The 18,116-nt window shown below is 43.6% G+C and overlaps 1 protein-coding gene across 1 annotated transcript in view; it reads left to right on the top strand.

The window, feature by feature from the left end:
• Positions 1 to 18,116, top strand: part of COL22A1 (collagen type XXII alpha 1 chain) — a 237,326-nt gene that overhangs the window by 181,169 nt on the left and 38,041 nt on the right. Inside the window, exons 33-41 of the mRNA XM_056333390.1 lie at positions 71 to 103; positions 3,658 to 3,711; positions 4,220 to 4,273; positions 5,412 to 5,465; positions 7,696 to 7,749; positions 9,279 to 9,332; positions 10,487 to 10,591; positions 11,089 to 11,133; positions 13,843 to 13,920. Of these exons, the coding sequence (XP_056189365.1) occupies positions 71 to 103; positions 3,658 to 3,711; positions 4,220 to 4,273; positions 5,412 to 5,465; positions 7,696 to 7,749; positions 9,279 to 9,332; positions 10,487 to 10,591; positions 11,089 to 11,133; positions 13,843 to 13,920 (531 nt within the window). The remainder of the gene's footprint in view (positions 1 to 70; positions 104 to 3,657; positions 3,712 to 4,219; positions 4,274 to 5,411; positions 5,466 to 7,695; positions 7,750 to 9,278; positions 9,333 to 10,486; positions 10,592 to 11,088; positions 11,134 to 13,842; positions 13,921 to 18,116) is intronic.

The raw sequence follows: 18,116 nt of genomic DNA, 5'->3' as shown, positions 1-18,116 counted from the left end.
GAACACATAAATTACTGCATTTCAAAGAAAATAGGTAATGCTTATTTTAACACTCTGGTTTCTCTTCCAGACAGCCTTCTTCACCCCACACCCTAGGATTCCTGTAAGTAACATCTCTAATAAGCATGGCTTCTGGCTTGTTGCCTCTTGTATCTGATTAAACACACAGCACCTTAGTAATTTCCATGTTATCTAAATGCTTTCAGTTAAAAACTCAGCTTGAGTTTGGGTCTGGGCAACTTCACCTTTGTAACCAGCCATGGTAAGAAGTCCACATCTGTCCTGGTAACAGCAGCATCCAAGCCAAGTGTGGCTGGGGCATAGCTGTAGGCTGTCCCAGCCTCTTCAGTGTAGTTGAAAATTAAGTTTTATTTGCCACTTGCAGCCCATAGTGGGAAATATCTGGTGTTACATAGGATCGCACCGTTGCTATGTGAATAAGCTTAAGGATCAGGAGGTTTTACGGAATGTATAAATGGCAGAGGTAGGCCGTGAGAGTGCCATTAGAAAAGAAAGTGCATATGCCAGGTTCTTCAGAGGCTGAGAAAGGAAATAGGAATGTAAGGTAGTACTGGAAATAGGACAAAATTTCTTTGGTTTACTTTTCCCCTTGGCTTGTAATTTGCTAATATATATACTAAGGAAACAGGCAGAACAATGACATCTTTTGTGGTCTCCGTAGTGCTACAATCACAGGAGTTCTCTCTTTTACTTTGAGTGCATTAGTCTTGTAAATGAGCTGCAAGATAGTAAAGAATAAAAGGCTTGCAACGTGTCAGCAGGTCAGGCTGCTGGGATTTCTCCATGTGCAAAATGAATGTGATGATTCATACCACACACAGGTATCATCACATCACTACGGATGTAGCACAGGTCTGCACATAGCATTGCAGGCTTTGGGAGGAGAAGGGGAGGTAAGGATAGTTACCTTTAATTAACAGCTCTACAAATTAAGGTGTCAGAAGCTGGTGATAAGCGTTAGTAGCATGCCATGGGTTATGTTACGGAGGCCGCAGGACCAGCAGGGTGCTGAAAGTTGTCATGCACTCTCCAAAACACGCTTGCCATTGCCTTCCATTGAGTGTGTGGTGTATAGTGCCAGGGAGCAACTTACACAGGTGGAGACAGGGAAACACAGCCTGGAGAGAAGGCAGCAGTACCATTACTCTATTTACTTATTATTAGTTAAAATAAGTTTAATTTAAAACACACCTTAGTAATTTTCAGAAATAAAACATCCGTGACCAAGTGAGTTTGAGCTCCTATTTACCCACCAGCACAGCTCCACCATGTGTTTTGGGTGCAGCCTGTGCTGTGAGTTCTCCAGAAGCTTGCTGATGCATTAAAGCAGTGGAGCAGGGATCAGTTTCTTCCATGGGATGCAGGGAATTTTTTCATGTTTATTTAGGCTAGTCAGTTAAAATCAGTAATCACTCTTGGAGCTGGAGTATGTGAGAACCACAGTGATGGTCAGGTACAATGGCTGGAGAGAAGCAAAAGCAGTAAAATGGGAGATGGCTCCTCACTTTGCTTTCTATCTCCCACTGAAGCTGGACACAGCTGAGCCCCCACTGCATTTGCTCTCCTTTAAGTGGCACAAAAATTACTAACATGCTAATTGAGACTATGGGAGGACACTGTTGAGAGCAGGTCGAGGAAGCTGTAAGCACTGATCTGGCCCAGGTTGGTAGCAGCTGTTAGCTGTCACCACACCATTTCTGTTCACTGAGCTGTAGGAAGGAAGTGGGTAGCAGTCGATTAAGTCCAGCTGCCAGGGGCAGAGGTCTCCACAATGTGCAGCACTAGCGGACAGTGTTAACGTTCTCGGCAGATAGGTGTGGGTTCAGCAAATTTGAAAGGGCTTGCAGGCAGATTTGCTGGCAGGTTAGGTTAAGAAGTGCTGCCTTTACCCATGTTTGTGACTGTGCAAGGACATTAGATGGGAATTTTGCAGATTTTGCACAAGTCAAGTAACAAGGGAAAAGTGGGAGAAAGGACAATATTTAAAAAAATCTCCCTCCCTGTTATTTCTTCCCTTTATAGTCTTGTGTTCCCTGGTAGTATGTGCTCTTGTTCCCATTCAGTAGTACCATCCCTGTCGACAAATTTACTGCCCATGAAGGTGGTGAAATCACCATCCTTGGAAGTGTTCAAAAAACATGTAGTTTTTAGAGGCATGGTTTAATGGTGGCCTTGTCAGTCCTGGCTTAACAGTTGGACTTGATGATTTTAAAGGTCTTTTCCAACCTAAATGATTTTGTGATTCTACGATTCTATGCTCTTTGTCTGTGCTTTGTGTCTCTGCTCTCTCAAAAAGGTTTCAGAGCTTGAAATGTCTTTATGCAAAAAAAAATAATCCAGGCACAATTATACAGGCTGGTTGCGTAGGACCCTTTGCTTGAATCGCTGTAGAGGGTCCCGTTATCTTTCTGGCGGCCACTAGATGGCAGCAGGGACTGCCTGATTAAAAATGGAACTCGCAGGTTGCTATTTGTAGACTAAAATTCCTCCTATTATTTATCACAGATGATAATATTTATTCATAATGCATAATAAATACAGACATAAGTAATATTTATGCAGTTACATTTATTTGGTCTGTTAGAGAATCATTTGCAAATGGACTTTGAATTCCCAGGTGTTGCAGAAATGATTGGCAAATAGCTGATGTGAATAAAATTCAAGCTGATTTGTCTTGGGCTCTGCATTTTGACTGATCACTATTCCTTGCGTGTGTTTGTAGCTTAAATTACTGATGTTCTTACTCTTCGTTGATTGCATAATTGAAACACTTCGTATGATAAATAATGAATAAGTAATGATTGCTGTCGCCTGAATACATATGTTCATATAAATACACAAATGTAAGTATTCATATAATGCCTGCTTTTTCCAGCTACTTCCATAACTGTGTGCTGTTCCTTTTCAATCTATAAAAAACCAGAAATATGGACTTATTGATTATTGCTCTAGAGCTCAGAACAAAGCTGATAACTTGCCGGAAAGCATCTTCGATTTACGTAAGGAGAAAGAACAGGAATACATTAATCCTATTAGTCAGTGATGGTGGTGCATGAAATAATATACTGACATTGCAGGAGGAAGCAGAAGTTTTATGAATGTATGGGGATGTTAACAGAACTAGAGATCAGGAAAAGCTGCGCAGTACACATCTCTGGAAGTGCCCAAGATGAGATCCTGAACACCCCTCTGTTATAGGTGGAGTAGGGAACTGTCTGCAGTGTGGGGTAATTTCTCCAGTTGTAGGATAACATGAGGTCTGTGGTCCTACAGAGAGGTAATTCAGTGCTTTTGCTGTTGGTCATATCATCAGGCCTTTTTAGTACATTGGAGCTGAATTGATCAAATTTTGGAATAGTAAATTCTTTACTGTTCTCTATGAGGGAAAAGTGTTCTCTTTTTAAATTGAACATTTTTGCAATTATCGTAACAGTCCAAGAAGTCTAGACAATGATCTCCAAGTCTCAGTGTATGATAGCAGTTTTGGTTCATTGACCTCCAAGTCCTCTGAAGAAGGTACTCTATGTCAGATATGGATAACTGATTGAAAAAGCTCTCTTACCAAACATGACTAGTGTGGCTTCCAGCCATGGAAATAACTTTTACTTCTTTCTTTTTCTTATTGTTTTATATCAGGGTGAACCTGGACCAAAAGGGGAGAAAGGAGATCAAGGAAGAAGTGGCGAACCTGTAAGCACAGCCAAGTGTTTCTTCAGTTGGTTTTGAACTTTAGCAAGGAGAGGACATGAGAGCTGCCTGTTTTGGAGGGGAGACAGTGGGACATCCTCCTTCCATAGCTGGGATGCTTTTCTCATTGGAAATGGCCACAGTGGTGCTTGGCGTTGTACTGACTGTAGAGGAAGCTACATGACTACATGAATTTAAACACCCAATTTATAGCTCTGGGCCTTAGTAGCTGAAAAAAGGATTATGGGATTTGCTAGACAGAGCTTGGCTGACAGCAAGGTTGTACAGGATTTATTCAGGCTTTTGAAGTGATGTGGCCCGGCTAAATCATGCACTTGGCTACTCCATTTGTGTTCTGGACTGCTTTTGTTCTGGGTGGAATTACCAGGAAAGACAGAGTTCTGTAAAAACCACCCTTTCTTCTCCCAGTAGGAGGAAGGAGGAACATCTGTTCAGGAGAGGAAAGGATCAGTTTCCTTCAGTTCCTCCACCTCTCCCTCTGTTTTTGCAGGGGTTACCTGGGGCCCCAGGTGAGCAAGGTGTCCCAGGACCTGCAGGAGTACAGGTAAGAGGGCCCAGCCTTGAAGAAAATCTTTGATATGACCAGAAAGGGGTGGCTTCAAGATCTATATCAATGTAAATAATTCTTTCCCTACACACTATGACCCCATTTCTCCTTCCTCATTGTTGTAAGCTCAGGGACTTCTGTAGAGGTATGGTGGCTTATGCTGGCCATCAGGGTAACATGAGGAAAATCAAAGCAGAAACATGGCATCTCTGTAGCATAATCAATATTGTCTGAAAGACTCCTTCCAACTTCAGGGTCCTTCAAGAGAGCATCTTGCATTGATGCCACTGAGCTACAGGCATCACAGATAAGTTACCGCAGTACATCGCCAAAACGTTGCAGAACATTCAGATTCGATCCCAGCTCATTTGACCTTGAATGCATTATGGCTCATATGAAATGGTTTTATAGTCTCAATTATCTTCTGACAATTTCTTGGCTCATGCGTATTATTTCCAGTCATCACAGAGGTAAGTTTTCATGTCAGCATGGGTAGGCGTTCACTCTGCCATGGTATGTGCTGTGCCCAAGCCATATAATCAGCGCTTGCTCGGGCATCAACAGCTTTGACAGGTTGACAGCAGTTTTAGAATTGTGAAAAAAAAAGTAATACCATGCAAGTTTGAACTAACATCTGCTAAGTGGGGGACTGTTTGGTGTGTAGGCTCTGTTCTGGCAAAATCCTCAAGAAAGGGCTACGTGGTATGCAGGACTGGGCCAAACACTGTGATCTGTTTTGACCATTTCTAAATGACTGGTGTTTGTATTTGAGAACTGCAGGCAAAATGTTCTCTGTGAAGGGACACCACCAGAGTTCAGGTGGAAGTAGCTGGAAGGCCTGAGGGTAGGAGTTTTGCCCAGGTGAATGCCTGCAAGTTTCAGCATCCTATGCTGAGAAACAGCTTCTGAGCTGATCAGTCATTAGTAATTCTTCTTATGTCTCAGGCTTTTCTTTTTGTATTTCATTTTCTTGCTGCAGAGAGAACCGGGAGCCATTTCCTCAGCCATTAAACTCCTCTGCGTATTGATTAATGAAAACCATTGCCTAGTGCACGTTCAGGAATCTTGAAGTTTTTTATCTGGCAGGCATTCCTGTCCCATCTCTAATCCGCTGCTATCTATTCTTTCCACACAGGGCGTAAAGGGGCAGAAAGGAGCCCAAGGAGAAGCTGGAGCCCCTGGAGAGACTGTGAGTAGCTGCTTCCCTTGCAGCTTTTTTCCCTGACAGTAACACACCTGAAGGGACACTGAAGTCAAAGCCTTGCAGTTTCGCAGTTCCAGGCTGCTTGGGCACAGAGCACATCTTAAGCTGCAGCTGGAAGAGTCGCTGCTTTTGGGCAAACAGGCACAGCTGCATGAAACGGATCAGTGCCTGCGCAGCCCAGCACCTTCTGTGTGGGAGCAGCAGCCAGATATTTCCAACGTGGCCGACAGGCTCCGTTAGAGTGACAAAGTGTGGGGACCATTTCCTTGGCTCAGAAAGCAGGTAGCTCAAGTTTTGTTACTGCAGTTCCGTAGCTGCAAAGGGAAGGTGAGGGAAAGCAACAGAACTGCAACGGAATTGTGCATCTTCTGTTGGCTCTCTCTAATACAATGCCCTCTTTTCTGGGTGAGGTGCCGGCAGAGCTTGTTATTGCATTGTGATATCAGCCAAGGCAAGGCAGCCAGTTGGTGCAGGGACCTCACTTCTCATCAGCAGCCTGATTTAGTTTTTGATCACCATTGGTTTTAGGCTTCTTAGTCAATTCTGCTTTCTTTGATACAGGCTCATCACCAGAGGCATCATCACATACCACTCTTTGAGTCGTGTGTTGTAGGGAGTGCTGCTATTGCCTGACTGGGCACTAAAGAACAGCAAAGGATTCAAGTCCTGTTTTATTGTTGTGAGAGTTTATAAGCCCTTTGTAGCTGAATAAAAGGCCACATACTTTCTTTGCAAGCAGAGAAGAAAGACTGAAAGACTCTTCGAAATAATGATTGAGAGAGATGATGTTTGTCTGGGAGAAGGAGGGAATAGGAAATCCAAATGAACCGTCCTGGAGAACTGAAATTTCTTCTTCCACCTTTGTGTTCATGGTTTTCCGTCTTGGGCTTGTGCTTAGGTGTTGTCTCTAGCAGTGCTTTGATGCTAAACTCTGAACTGCCTGTTCCCAGCTCTCTTTCACTTTTTGTGGAAGGACTCCTTAATTTTTTTTTTTTTTTTTTTGGGGGGTGGGGGGGGAAGTCAAAACAAAAGAAAAGTTCCCCTTCCACCAAACCTGTCCATTGATTTGTTGGTTTTATTCCTTTGTACAACTTGGTGGCTTGGAGGATATTATATGGAAATGCAGGTATATGCTGGCGTCTTTTTTTCTTGCCATCCTTTCACAGATTTGCCGCTGCTCCAAATATTTCTGTTGGCTCGTAGACAGGGACTATAAATAACGCAGAACTGAGGAAACATTTAATTCTTTTTTAGTGAGCTAAGGCAATGGATAGGCATTCATTTTGTGAAGAGCTGTGCTTTGGAAGATTTTCATCGTCTCCCAATTGTTTGTGTTGTCCTTCTGGAAGATATTACTGCCCAGCCCTTCCAGCAGGAGGGGTTTCTTTGTACTCCAAGTCACACTGATTATTTCAGTTTGGTGATGCAAATATTTTTAGATAGACTGTCTGGTTTGGCCCTAAATGGATTAGGTACGCTAATAGAGAGCCTTTTCCTTGCCAAGCTGTAATGACAGGTGAATCCTGGCCAGTGCAGGGTGATGAGCAACTACAGAGGTAGCAACTTTAACCTGATACAGCCAAGCATAGGGGAAAATGTCTAAATATAGCTAGGTAACCCCAAACATACATCTCTGTGGGGTCATAAGTCCCCAAGTACATGTCCTCTCATGTTCCCCATGCATTTTTAGGGACATAGATGGGCCTTTCCTACCCTAAAAAGCTTTCATTTGCAGACAGAAAAGAGCTGTGATTTAGAACAAGAACAGTCTGAATGGTTTGTCCTGTTCATCTATTTATTGCAAATAAGTGTTTTTAGGTTCTGTTCCCCAGAGTAGAGAAAGGTAGAATTGTCAACAAAGAGTATTTTGTTGACCTAGATTTTTATTTTGATGATAAATCAACATACTTTACTCTGTTCTTTTGATGTTTCAGGCCCAGACTTTTCTTCCTGTATCTCAGCTAGACTTAAGATTTATGGGTTTTGGAAGATATTGCTGGGCTCCCAAATTGAGTCTTCATCCATTTTGTATTGTTTCCTGCTTCTTTACACTACAAACTGTTTCCCAAAAATGCTGGGTTTTGCTTTGTTCTTGTACAACATGACATGTACAACATCTCTGACATGAAATCCAATCCTACTTGGGACATCTTGTTTCTATGATGGTACAAGTTGTGAATTACACATTCACATACATTTCATTTTCTTAAAATAGGGTGTGACTGGACCAGCGGGGCCCCCAGGTCCAAGAGGCTTGCCGGGAAATGTGGTATGTATGCACCACTGTATTTGTTTTCCCATCTGTGCCCCGATTTCTTCATTTAATATATTTAGTTTTCCCTTCCACAGGTTTTACTATCAGGTTCAAAAGGCTGTGTTTCATTATACTTTTTAAATGGTTGAATTAAAAGATCTGAAAGCACCTGGGAATGATATATCCATGAAACATATTCTTATATTCATTTGGAGCAAGAAGAAGGCATGGAGCCGCTTCATTCTTCACTAAATTGTCAAAAGCAATATTTGCTGCCAGCTTTTCGAAAGAAAAATGGCAATATTTATTTTGTCGCTGGTTTTGTTTCCTTTCCCTTGTTTTCATTTGTCCTTTCCTTTTGAAAACATGTCTTCTTGATATAAAAATTGCATGTAAGGATTTGATCCTGCAGTCAGAGCCTTGAAACCAATATGGTGTCCTCCTTACCTCAGTAGATGTTCATCACCATTTTTAAGTTGTGCATGATAGAGTTTTTCATGTGTGCAGAAAAGTCTACTCCCTGCTTCACCAGTGTGTTTTCTTTCTAGTGCCTGGGGTTTCTCTGGGTTTACACCAGAGTAAGTGAAAACCAGCTGTTAGACCCCATGTTACAATGGATTCAGGCACAGTGGTTTAACACAGAGGGATCTTTTTTATTACCTGGGCAATCCAAGAAATCTAAAATTGCTTTTCTACTAATTGTTAAGATACATTTGATTTAATTGTATTAATGTAGTGATTTAATTTCAAACTGAAAGGTGACATTGAAAATGAAGACCTTTTTCAGTTTCATATTCCTTTATGCAAACTTCTATACCAGTAATACAAATATATTACCTACAAAAGCTATTATATTTGGAAATAATTTTTACTGGTGCAGAAAGGAAAATAATTATGGCATATATTCTGTGGGGAGGTCAATCCAATCTTACTGGTGCCAAGACATCATTTCACATCTTAAAATGAAGTACCACTCCAAAATGTGTTTTGGTGAGTTAGGAAGTTACGGTATTTAATTTGGAGCTCTAAATCATCTATATCTTGACAAGAAATCCTTTGAGATCTGCCAAGATGTGAAAAGGATTGAAAACTGAAATAGAAGGTAAAATGAACATAGCTATGTTTTTCAGTGTATAGCTTCGGAGAGCAGTAGCCATAAAAAATTAATATTGTGAGACTACTGGCTTCTCTGATACAGAGATGGTGATTGGGGGCTTGTTGGTAATGGATTAGGAACTGCTGAGGATTTCACAGAATGAAAAAAAAAATAGTTATTTGTAGAAGGAGAATGCACAAATCTGGGATTAGCTCAATTTCTGGTCTTGCTGTTCAGCTCTTTTTATACTGAAAAAAATAACTCCTTTAAGGATCTGGTACACAGCTCTTCTGTGGTATTCTCTGGATTACAGGTTGTACTGGGAAATGTAAAACTGCTGCTAATCCTTGAGATAGATTGTACTGAACCCACAGGTCTATCCATTCACTTCAGGATCAAGTACTGCCTAAAAAGAAAGTTTTAAGCTTTAAAGTTCTTTTCTCTCCAGGGTGTGCCTGGAGACCCTGGACTACCAGGAAAGGAGGGAGCAAAGGGGGAAAAGGTATGTTTGTTCTTTCATGGATCTGTTGCTTTTCTTCTTGGGCATTTTAAGTAACCTGGGACAAAAGCAGTCTGAACTGGGAAATTATTTCATAGGTTCATAGATGGTTAACACCTTAGTTCATTAGATCATTTGGGCTGGAAAAGACCTTTAAGATTATCAAGTCCAACCCTAAACCCAGCTCTGCCAAGTCCACTGCTAAACCATGTCCCTAAGTGCCACATCTACACATCTTTTAAATACCTCCAGGGGTGGTGACTCAACCACTTCCCTGCGCAGCCTGTTCATATGCCTTTCAGTGAAGACATTTTTCCTAATATCCAATGTAAACTCCCCTGGTGCAACTCCTTGTTTTCAAGGTTTTCACCCTGTTGCAAGCTTTTTAATTTACCTAATAAAACCAGTGAGGTACAACTGAAGACAGTAAAGTTGCTGCTACACATATTGCAATTATGATCTTCTGCTGTCCTCATCAGCTGACGAGAGGGGATTTGGTGTTTTAAGAACTTCCTGTTCACCACTGTAAATCCAAAGCTGGAAGAAAAATTGGCTTTCATGGTTAGGAAACTGAGATTTCTGCTTTCATGATAAGCTGTTGTACCTGGACCATTAGCTCAGCTTTCCAGTGCATCTTCTTTTACCTTTTGCCTGCCTTGCCTACCTGTTATGTCCCATCTTACAGGTGGGCAGTGAGCCTTCTGAGGTCAGGGGTTGTAATTTGTTTATATGTTGTACAGTGCCCAGCAGGGTGTAGTCCAGATCTTTGTTTGTTGGAGTAGGAATGATTAATGAGAAACATGGCCCCATATATATGCATATATATCGGGTTTAAAATGGGATGAATCCTAGCCCCTTCAGTCAAATCAAATTGCAGGTTACTGAGATCTCCCTCAGGGTCATGTGTGGACTAAGGGTTCCCTCATGCAGCTGGCTCACAAAAATTTTGAAGTCTCCTTTTATTTTTCTTAAATTTACAAATGCTGTGAGTTGACTGAAGGAAAAAACTTCCTGTAGAAGAGGGTTTCGTATGATACTGAGAGAAATTCAGTGGAGAAGGCTAGAAAAAACACCTATCTCTCAGTCCCAGTGAAAGACTTGAGACAGGAATGGTCTTTAGTATGTTACTAAAAGTTTTGCTGGATTGTCCTCTGCAGGGTGATCCTGGAAAAGAAGGAGAAGTAGGTTTACCTGGGCCAGCTGGTAAGCCAGGGCCTGCTGGAGAGCCAGGATTGCCTGGTAAGGGTAAAGATGGAGAACAGGTAAGTACTGCTGGCAAGCTTTGCGCTTGAGTAGGTCAATGTGAGACAGACGAGCTTGACTTCTGCAGGAGCACAGTGGGTGTGCGGCAGTTGGGATGCATTGTTACAAGCACTGGCAGGCTGGCTAACTGAATGCAGAACACTGCAGAGCACAGTGCTGCATCCAAGAAGGCAGAGACAACTCAAGCTGTATTTCTGAAAATTAAACTCCCCTGCAGTGTGCCATGGTGGCCATTGAAAATGTAGGCCTCTGCGAGGAGTAGCTGTTCTTGTGACCAGGACAAAAATTACTAGCTTGATGGAAGTTCCCTAAAAGCATTTAATTCTAGCAAATTTAGCAGATTTAATTGGCTTAGGCTTTGTCAGCAAAATAATGCCAGAGCTGTGTGAGGCAAGGAATGCGGTGGGGGGGATACTTGCTACCTTGACTGTCTCAAAGTTCAGGCTCCTGTTTGGCTGCATGGTGACTGTTTTCTGGTTTTGCTCTGTCACTTTAGGGGCAAAGAGGCCCACCAGGTTTGCCAGGACCTTTTGGACATAAGGTGAGCATGGACTATATTGTGGACTGCTACTCTTAATCCTGGGACGGAGGAAAAAGTTATGGTGAAAACATGGTCTGTTTTTCACTGGAAAATAAGAGTTTGTGAAGCTGTCACTCAAAAAATGCACTTTAGCCTTTTAGGAGGTTCCTATCTTCATTCTTTATTATTCTTTACATCATTTCTGTAGATGTAAATATTAAGATAATAATTAGGTGTGTTCACCTTCCACGTTTACAATTACTTCCAGCATATTTAAAATACCTTTTCTGACTTCAGCAAGGCTTTTGACACTGCCTCCCACAGCATCGCATGGGCAAGCTCAGGAAGCTGGGTGAGGTGAGCGGACAGTGAGGGGCATTGAGAACTGGCTGAAGGGCAGAGCTCAGGGGGCTGTGACCAGCGGCACAGCCTGGCTGGGGGCCTGTAGCCAGCGGTGTTCCCCAGGGGCCACTGCTGGGTCCAGTCCTGTCCAACTCATCCATCAGTGACCTGGAGGAAGGGACAGAGGCACCCTCAGCAGCTTTGCTGGTGATACAGCCCTGGCAGGAGCGGCTGGTACCCCAGAGGCTGCGCTGCCGTTCAGCGAGACCTGGGCAGGCTGGAGAGCTGGGCAGAGAGGAGCCTGGTGAAGGTCAGCCAGTGTAAGGTCCTGCCCTGGGGAGGGACAGCCCCGCGCACCAGTACAGCCTGGGGGTGACCTGCTGGGGGGCACCTCTGCGGAGAGGGGCCTGGGGGTGCTGGTGGGCAGCAGGTTGCCCATGGGCCAGCAGTGTGTCCTCGTGGCCAAGAAGGTCAGTGGGACCCTGGGGGGCACCAGGAGGAGCGTGGCCAGCAGGTGGAGGGAGGTGATCCTGCCCCTCTGCTCTGCCCTGGTGAGGCTGCGCCTGGAGTGCTGTGCCCAGTGCTGGGCTCCCCAGTTCCAGAGACAGGGAACTGCTGGGGAGGGTCCGGCGGAGGCTACAGGGATGGTGAGGGGACCGGAGCATCTCCCGTCTGAGGGAGGGCTGAGAGAGCTGGGCCTGTTTATGCTGGAGAAGAGAAGACTGAGGGGGGGGTCTTATCAGTGTCTACAAGTATCTTGAGGGCGAGTGTGAAGAGGACGGGGCCAGGCTCTTTTCAGTGGTGCCCAGCGACAGGACAAGGGGCAACGGGCACAAACCGCAGCACAGGCAGCTCCCTATAAGTATGAGGAAAAACCTCTTTCCCTTGAGGGTGACAGAGCCCTGGCACAGGCTGCCCAGAGAGGCTGTGGGGTCTCCTTCTCCATGTCCTGATCTGGACTGGAAGAAGAATAAGATGTTGAAATAGATTGTTTAATATTATATGAATAGGAATATAGCAGTATGAGACTAGATCCATCTAGGTCCCATATTTTTGAAATAACCAAACTTCTATGAAATGTTTTCTTTTTGTTTTGCTGCATTCTGTATAAATGTATTGCAGTCTGTTGTATATATATCTTTGACAGTTCAGAACACACACAGAATAATAGACTGAGAATTAATATAAAAGAAAAAAACACTAAATGAAATCTGATTAAATATTCTATTCAACATCAACACAAGAAGCTAAGAATCGTAATTGTGCATGGGAAAATACTATTGAAGTTTTTGTATGAAATTATGTTCTTGAATAAAATAACAGATAAGGGATCTGCTGGATTGTTTGAACTAATCAGAAACATTTTCTTTCACTGTCCTTGCAGTATTGTTTCTTTGTAATATAAGATTAGTTTAAGAATAAGTAAAGGGAAAAAAATAATGAGATATTGCAGACTGAATTTGGGTGGGCAGAATCCATGGGTAACAATTTTTCTATCATGCTTCTATATAGCTGGAAATAATGTAATAATAAATAACATAAATAAGCTTCATTGTTTTAAGTCTACTGCCAATGTGAGATCGCATCTCACAACTCCAATACAATCCATAAAAATCTTATTTAATTTCTCCCTGTAACAAAAGAATAGACGTTAAATTTAAGTGTTGCAGCTGAATTCTTTTTTAACTGTGTCTACTATGTGCATGAAACAGTGTCGAGTAGCTTTCTGTGCTCTTCAGGTTTTATTATTGAGAATCCTGTTTTCTAGAAGGGAGGGCTCTCCTGTTGTCGTATAGTCCTCTAGAAAGAGTGGTAGAGCTGTTGACATATTTTTACAAAAAAAATAATTCACCTGTGTAAGGAGGCCTATGTTGGTAAAGCAGAACATTAAGATGTAACCAAACCATCCCCAATTCTTTGTTCCCCAGATAAATAATCTGTATTTAGCAATGTTTGCAGGTTAGCTATCTACCATAGAAACACAGAGAAAAAAATGCGTATTATGGTGCTTAGAGTTTCCCCAAGCCAAGGAGAATGCCTAATATGCTGCACAGAATTGCAAAGGTTGGAAACTGGATGCTGTGCACTAAAATAAATTAAAATACTTGTTGAAGCTGTGCTCCCACTCAGTTATGTGATGTGGCACACATGGACGTTGTGTGACTCCTCACAGAGGTGGGCTGCAGCTCGTGTGAAGGGGACAGTTTTCTTGTCATGATGTGACAGTAACGGTGCCATATCCCCATCCTGCCACGACCTCATACTGTCCCTCTGTGGGCAGGACCAGGTCAGGATGTATCAATGTTACGTTCGGTTGTAAAAGCTGATTGTATTTCAGCACATTTTCTCAACAGCGTCCAAAGACCTTAACTTCTTCCTTTGTTTCAGGGTGAGAGGGGAGCTCCCGGCCTCCCTGGACAGCCAGGAGACAGAGGCGTGCCAGGAATCGGGCTGGCTGGACCCCCTGTAAGTAGCCGGTCCTGCTACAACCTGTAGCAAGGTGAAAACTTACACATCGCCCTCTGGGGAATGTGTTACCTGTGCACAGCTGTGCCAAGAGCCAGTGGGACATTGCACCCTCTGAAGGTGCAAACCACAAACTAGTCCAGAGGCTGCCGTTCAGGGCTCAGATGTCTGCATGTCTGTTGAGAAGGCTTTTGATGCATTTGGGTTTAATTGAAAAAGAAAGGTGGAAAAACGCTATAGGAGTGATTGGTACCATGGGCTGTTCCTCCTGACTTTTCTACATCATCTTGATGCATTGGCTGTGGATGTGAGTTGAGATCTGTGCTGAACCAGCAGGCCTAGTATACCATCCAGATGTAATCTTGCGGTCACCCTATTAGAAGAGATGAGTGTGACACTCATGCCCACATCAGTGACAGTCAGCACTCTGATAGGGAAATACAAAATCAGATTGCTTAAATTGCTGCATTCCAAGGCAGCCATTGTCCTCCTAATTTCCCACAAATATTTAGTTGGACATCATCCAGCTCTGCCCTCATGTCCTACTTATCAGTAGGCCGCAAGGTGTATCTGGGAGTCTGCTCTGGAAAGCTGGGATTTTCATATCACTGGGGTTCGATCATTCCAGTACTTGTCATGTACAACTCCTTGAGATGAGGGGGATTTGGGAGAGCTCTGACTGTAATCCTGCTCAGAGTCCTCCAGAGAGGCACTGAATTTGCAAGTGAAATATGTTTAGGAGGAACAAAACTTTATTCCTAGCCGTAATTGCTAGAGGACATCTGAGACCTTGCATTCTTTTGCAACCCCTTGTACATGTCATGGTATTGTACCAATCACAGTCAATGTTTTCATGCTCTGATTATCTTAAGTTTCCCAATTAGTATAGGAAATTACCTTGAGCTGACCAGTCATATTGCTGTTTAATACTGGTTGACAAATCCAGCTTTCTGAGGTGTACCTCCACTTAAATATTTGCTTTCACCATGCTGAATACTGTGTAAGATAAAACAGACTGGGTCAGTCATGTTTCACTTTGTGACTGTCATGGCCTTGATGGTCCTCACAGGGTTACTGATGACTGAAGATTTGCTGGGTATTATTTGTTATCATTTATCTAAGTAACAGTGGTGTTCTTGCAGTTCTTAATGTGCAGCCATTAACATTAAAATTAAAATGAAATTAGCAAATGAGTGTCTGGCTTGTTTGAAAGTCACTAGGCTGTGGCTAGTTTTTAATTACTGATTTTTAGATTCAGTACAGGGGTAGATGAATTCACTTCTGCATCCTGATGTACTCCAGATGACAAAGCTATTCTTTACTGGGGCTTTAGCTTCTGCATATCTGTGAACACAAACAACTAAGAACTTGACTCCAAATGTAGACATCATTTGTCTCACATCAGAAGACTACTTTTTTCTGTGTTATGATTGCTTGACCACTGTCAGGAGGAGTAGTCATCTACATACCACACTATTCCCGATTGATTTGATTTATTTAATCTGCTTCACTATTATTTTAATATTTTTTTTTGGCCAGCTATTATGACTATTTTCTCCACTGTAGACTCATCGTAACCTCAGCTCCAGTGCAAAGACTCTGGAATTTGTAAAACAGTGTATAACCTTGAATCCACCAGGTTTTCACAAAGACTGAGTCCCACAGAAAAAAACAGAATAAAGTTTGTGGAGCTGCTTCAGTGCCTATAACACACTGAATTAAAGGTGTCAGCCTATACCCTTTTTAGCAATGTGACAAAACTGTGTGTATAATACTTTCAGCTTCAGAGCTGAGAGCCAGCAACTCTTTTTAATTGGAGTCCTCACCCTGTTTCCTTCTGCGCCCTTAGCCTTTCCCAGGCTTTGCTCCCTGCAAAAAAAGGTATATAGAGATGAGGATTTTTTCACTTTGTCTGCAAAAGAACACAGAGCCATAAAATGAGTATTAGCAGAATGTGTTCTTCCCAACTGAACCATAAGCAGAAGAGGGGACTGCTTGGAGAAATGGGGCGATTCACATACTTAGGCTGAAGTTGCCTAAAGAACGTGTGTGCTGCGTAAGTAGAAGGGTTTTGCTTTTGCTCTGCTTTGCCCTGTTCATATTGCTATGGGTTCAGAATTATGTATTTAGCCTTTGCTTGAGCAGAGCATTAAAGCGTCTTGCATGGAGGACTGTACAAGGATTTGCGAATTAATGTGCCTGAAATAGAAACCAAAGGGAGAGGAGTCATAGTGCGCAAGCCAATTTATTCAAACACAGCCCCAGAGATGTGAGTTCAAGCCTTGTTTTAGGTGTGTTTGGAAAGCCAGCTTGACTCATCCGTGCTGGATATGGGTACTGCATCACTTCTGTGGTGTTCCTGTAGAAGTGGATACTTTCTAGCAGCTCACCAAGTTGCACATTTTTAAGTTGCATCCCCCCAAAAATAGCATATGCAAGCCCACTAGACTCCCTGCTTTAACGTCTTTTAAAGAGCACACAGGTCCCATGAGATGCTTTTCCTTGTGTTACAGTTAGCTGAATACAGTGGTCTTCAGAACCTGGGGGAATTTTCCAGTCCGGGCCAACAGATGCGAGGGTGCTGTGGTTCTGTGTCCCCAGGTCCAGGCAGGAGCCAGGCTGAGCACATATTACCAATGGGCATATGTGTACTCAGTGCACACACATACACACATGTGTACGGCCACACAGACCAATGCAGTGAATAATGCCTTTATCAACACTTAACAAAAACCTTAACAGCATTCAGAAATATGAGCAAGAATGTCTCGATCCCTCTCCTCCTCTCTGGCTGATGAGGTTTGAAGGCCACTGTTGGAATTTATACATGAAATATGGATCTTTCCAGCAGCTGGTCTTGGAAAACTACTCTGCCCAGTACCCAGGCCTCTGCACCCCAGTGTCCTCCAGCTGCTGGCACCCCAGACCTGCAAGCCCCCTGGGTTCATAGTCTCACAACCCCGCAGCTGCTGGCACTCAGACCTCTCCAACTCACCAACTCATCTGGCTTGAAACTCACTAAGATTCAACCACACAAGCTCAGATTCATCAGCTCACCCATGCTGAAGAGCGTTACAAACATGATTTAATAAGAATGTAGTAAATGGGGTTACATCAGGCTGGTGGCCAGTCACCAGTGGGGTTCCCTAGGGCTCAGTTTTAGGGCCAGCGCTCTTCAATGTTTTTATAAGTGATCTGGACACAGGAATTGAATGTACATTAAGTAAGTTTGCCAATGGTACTAAACTAGGAGGAGCTGTGGACTCCCTCGAGGGTCGAGAGGCCTCACAGACAGATTAGGGTAGACTAGAGAGCTGGGCAGTCACCAACCATATGACATTCAACAAGAACGAGTGCAGGATTCTCCACCTGGATCAAGGTAATCCTGGTTATACACACGGATGGGGGGATGAGAGGCCGGAGAGCAGCCCCACGGAAAGGGATCTGGGGGGTTGGGTTGATGGAGAGTTGAATATGTGTCAACAGCTGCCCTGGCAGCCAAAAGGGCCGACGGTGTCCTGGGGCGCATCAAGCACAGCACTGTGAGCTGGTGGAGGGAGGTGACTGTCCCGCTCTACGCTGCACTGGTGCAGTCCCACCTCTGCACTGTGTGCAGTCTTGGGCATACCAACAGAAGAGGGACATCAAACTATGTGAGAGTGTGACCAAGATGGTGAAAGGCCTTGAAGGCAAGACTTACGAGGAATGGCTGAGGTCACCTGGTTTGTTCAGCTTGGAGAAGAGAAGGCTGACAGGTGACCTCAGCGCAGCCTGCAGCTTCCTCAAGGGAGGCAGCAGAGGGGCAGGTGCTGATCTCCTCTCTCCGGTGGCCAGTGATAGGACATGAGGGAACGGCATGAAGTCGCATCAGGGGAAGTTCACATTGGACATTAGGAACAGGTTCTTCACTGAGAGGGTGCTTGGTCACTTGCACAGGCTCCCCCAGGGAAGTTGTCACAGCACCAAGCCTGTCAGAGTTCAAGCAGCACCTGGACAATGCTCGTAGTCATATGGTTTAGTTTTAGGTAGTCCTGTGAAGAGCAGGGAGTGGGACTCGATGATGTTATCTTCCAACTTGAGATATTCTATGATTCTATGACTGGTGATGAAGTGCAGGGCTCAGTCAGACAAGCATCATGTTAGTATACAGCTGGCCCCTCTGATCCTCTTTTCTTTCTTTTTTTCTGACACTTTTC

This window comes from Falco biarmicus, chromosome 3 (assembly GCF_023638135.1).
Source record: "Falco biarmicus isolate bFalBia1 chromosome 3, bFalBia1.pri, whole genome shotgun sequence".
In the NCBI taxonomy this organism is placed as follows: Eukaryota; Metazoa; Chordata; class Aves; order Falconiformes; family Falconidae; genus Falco; species Falco biarmicus.
Note: the sequence above shows the minus strand (reverse complement) of the source record. Positions and strands in the feature narration are given on the sequence as shown.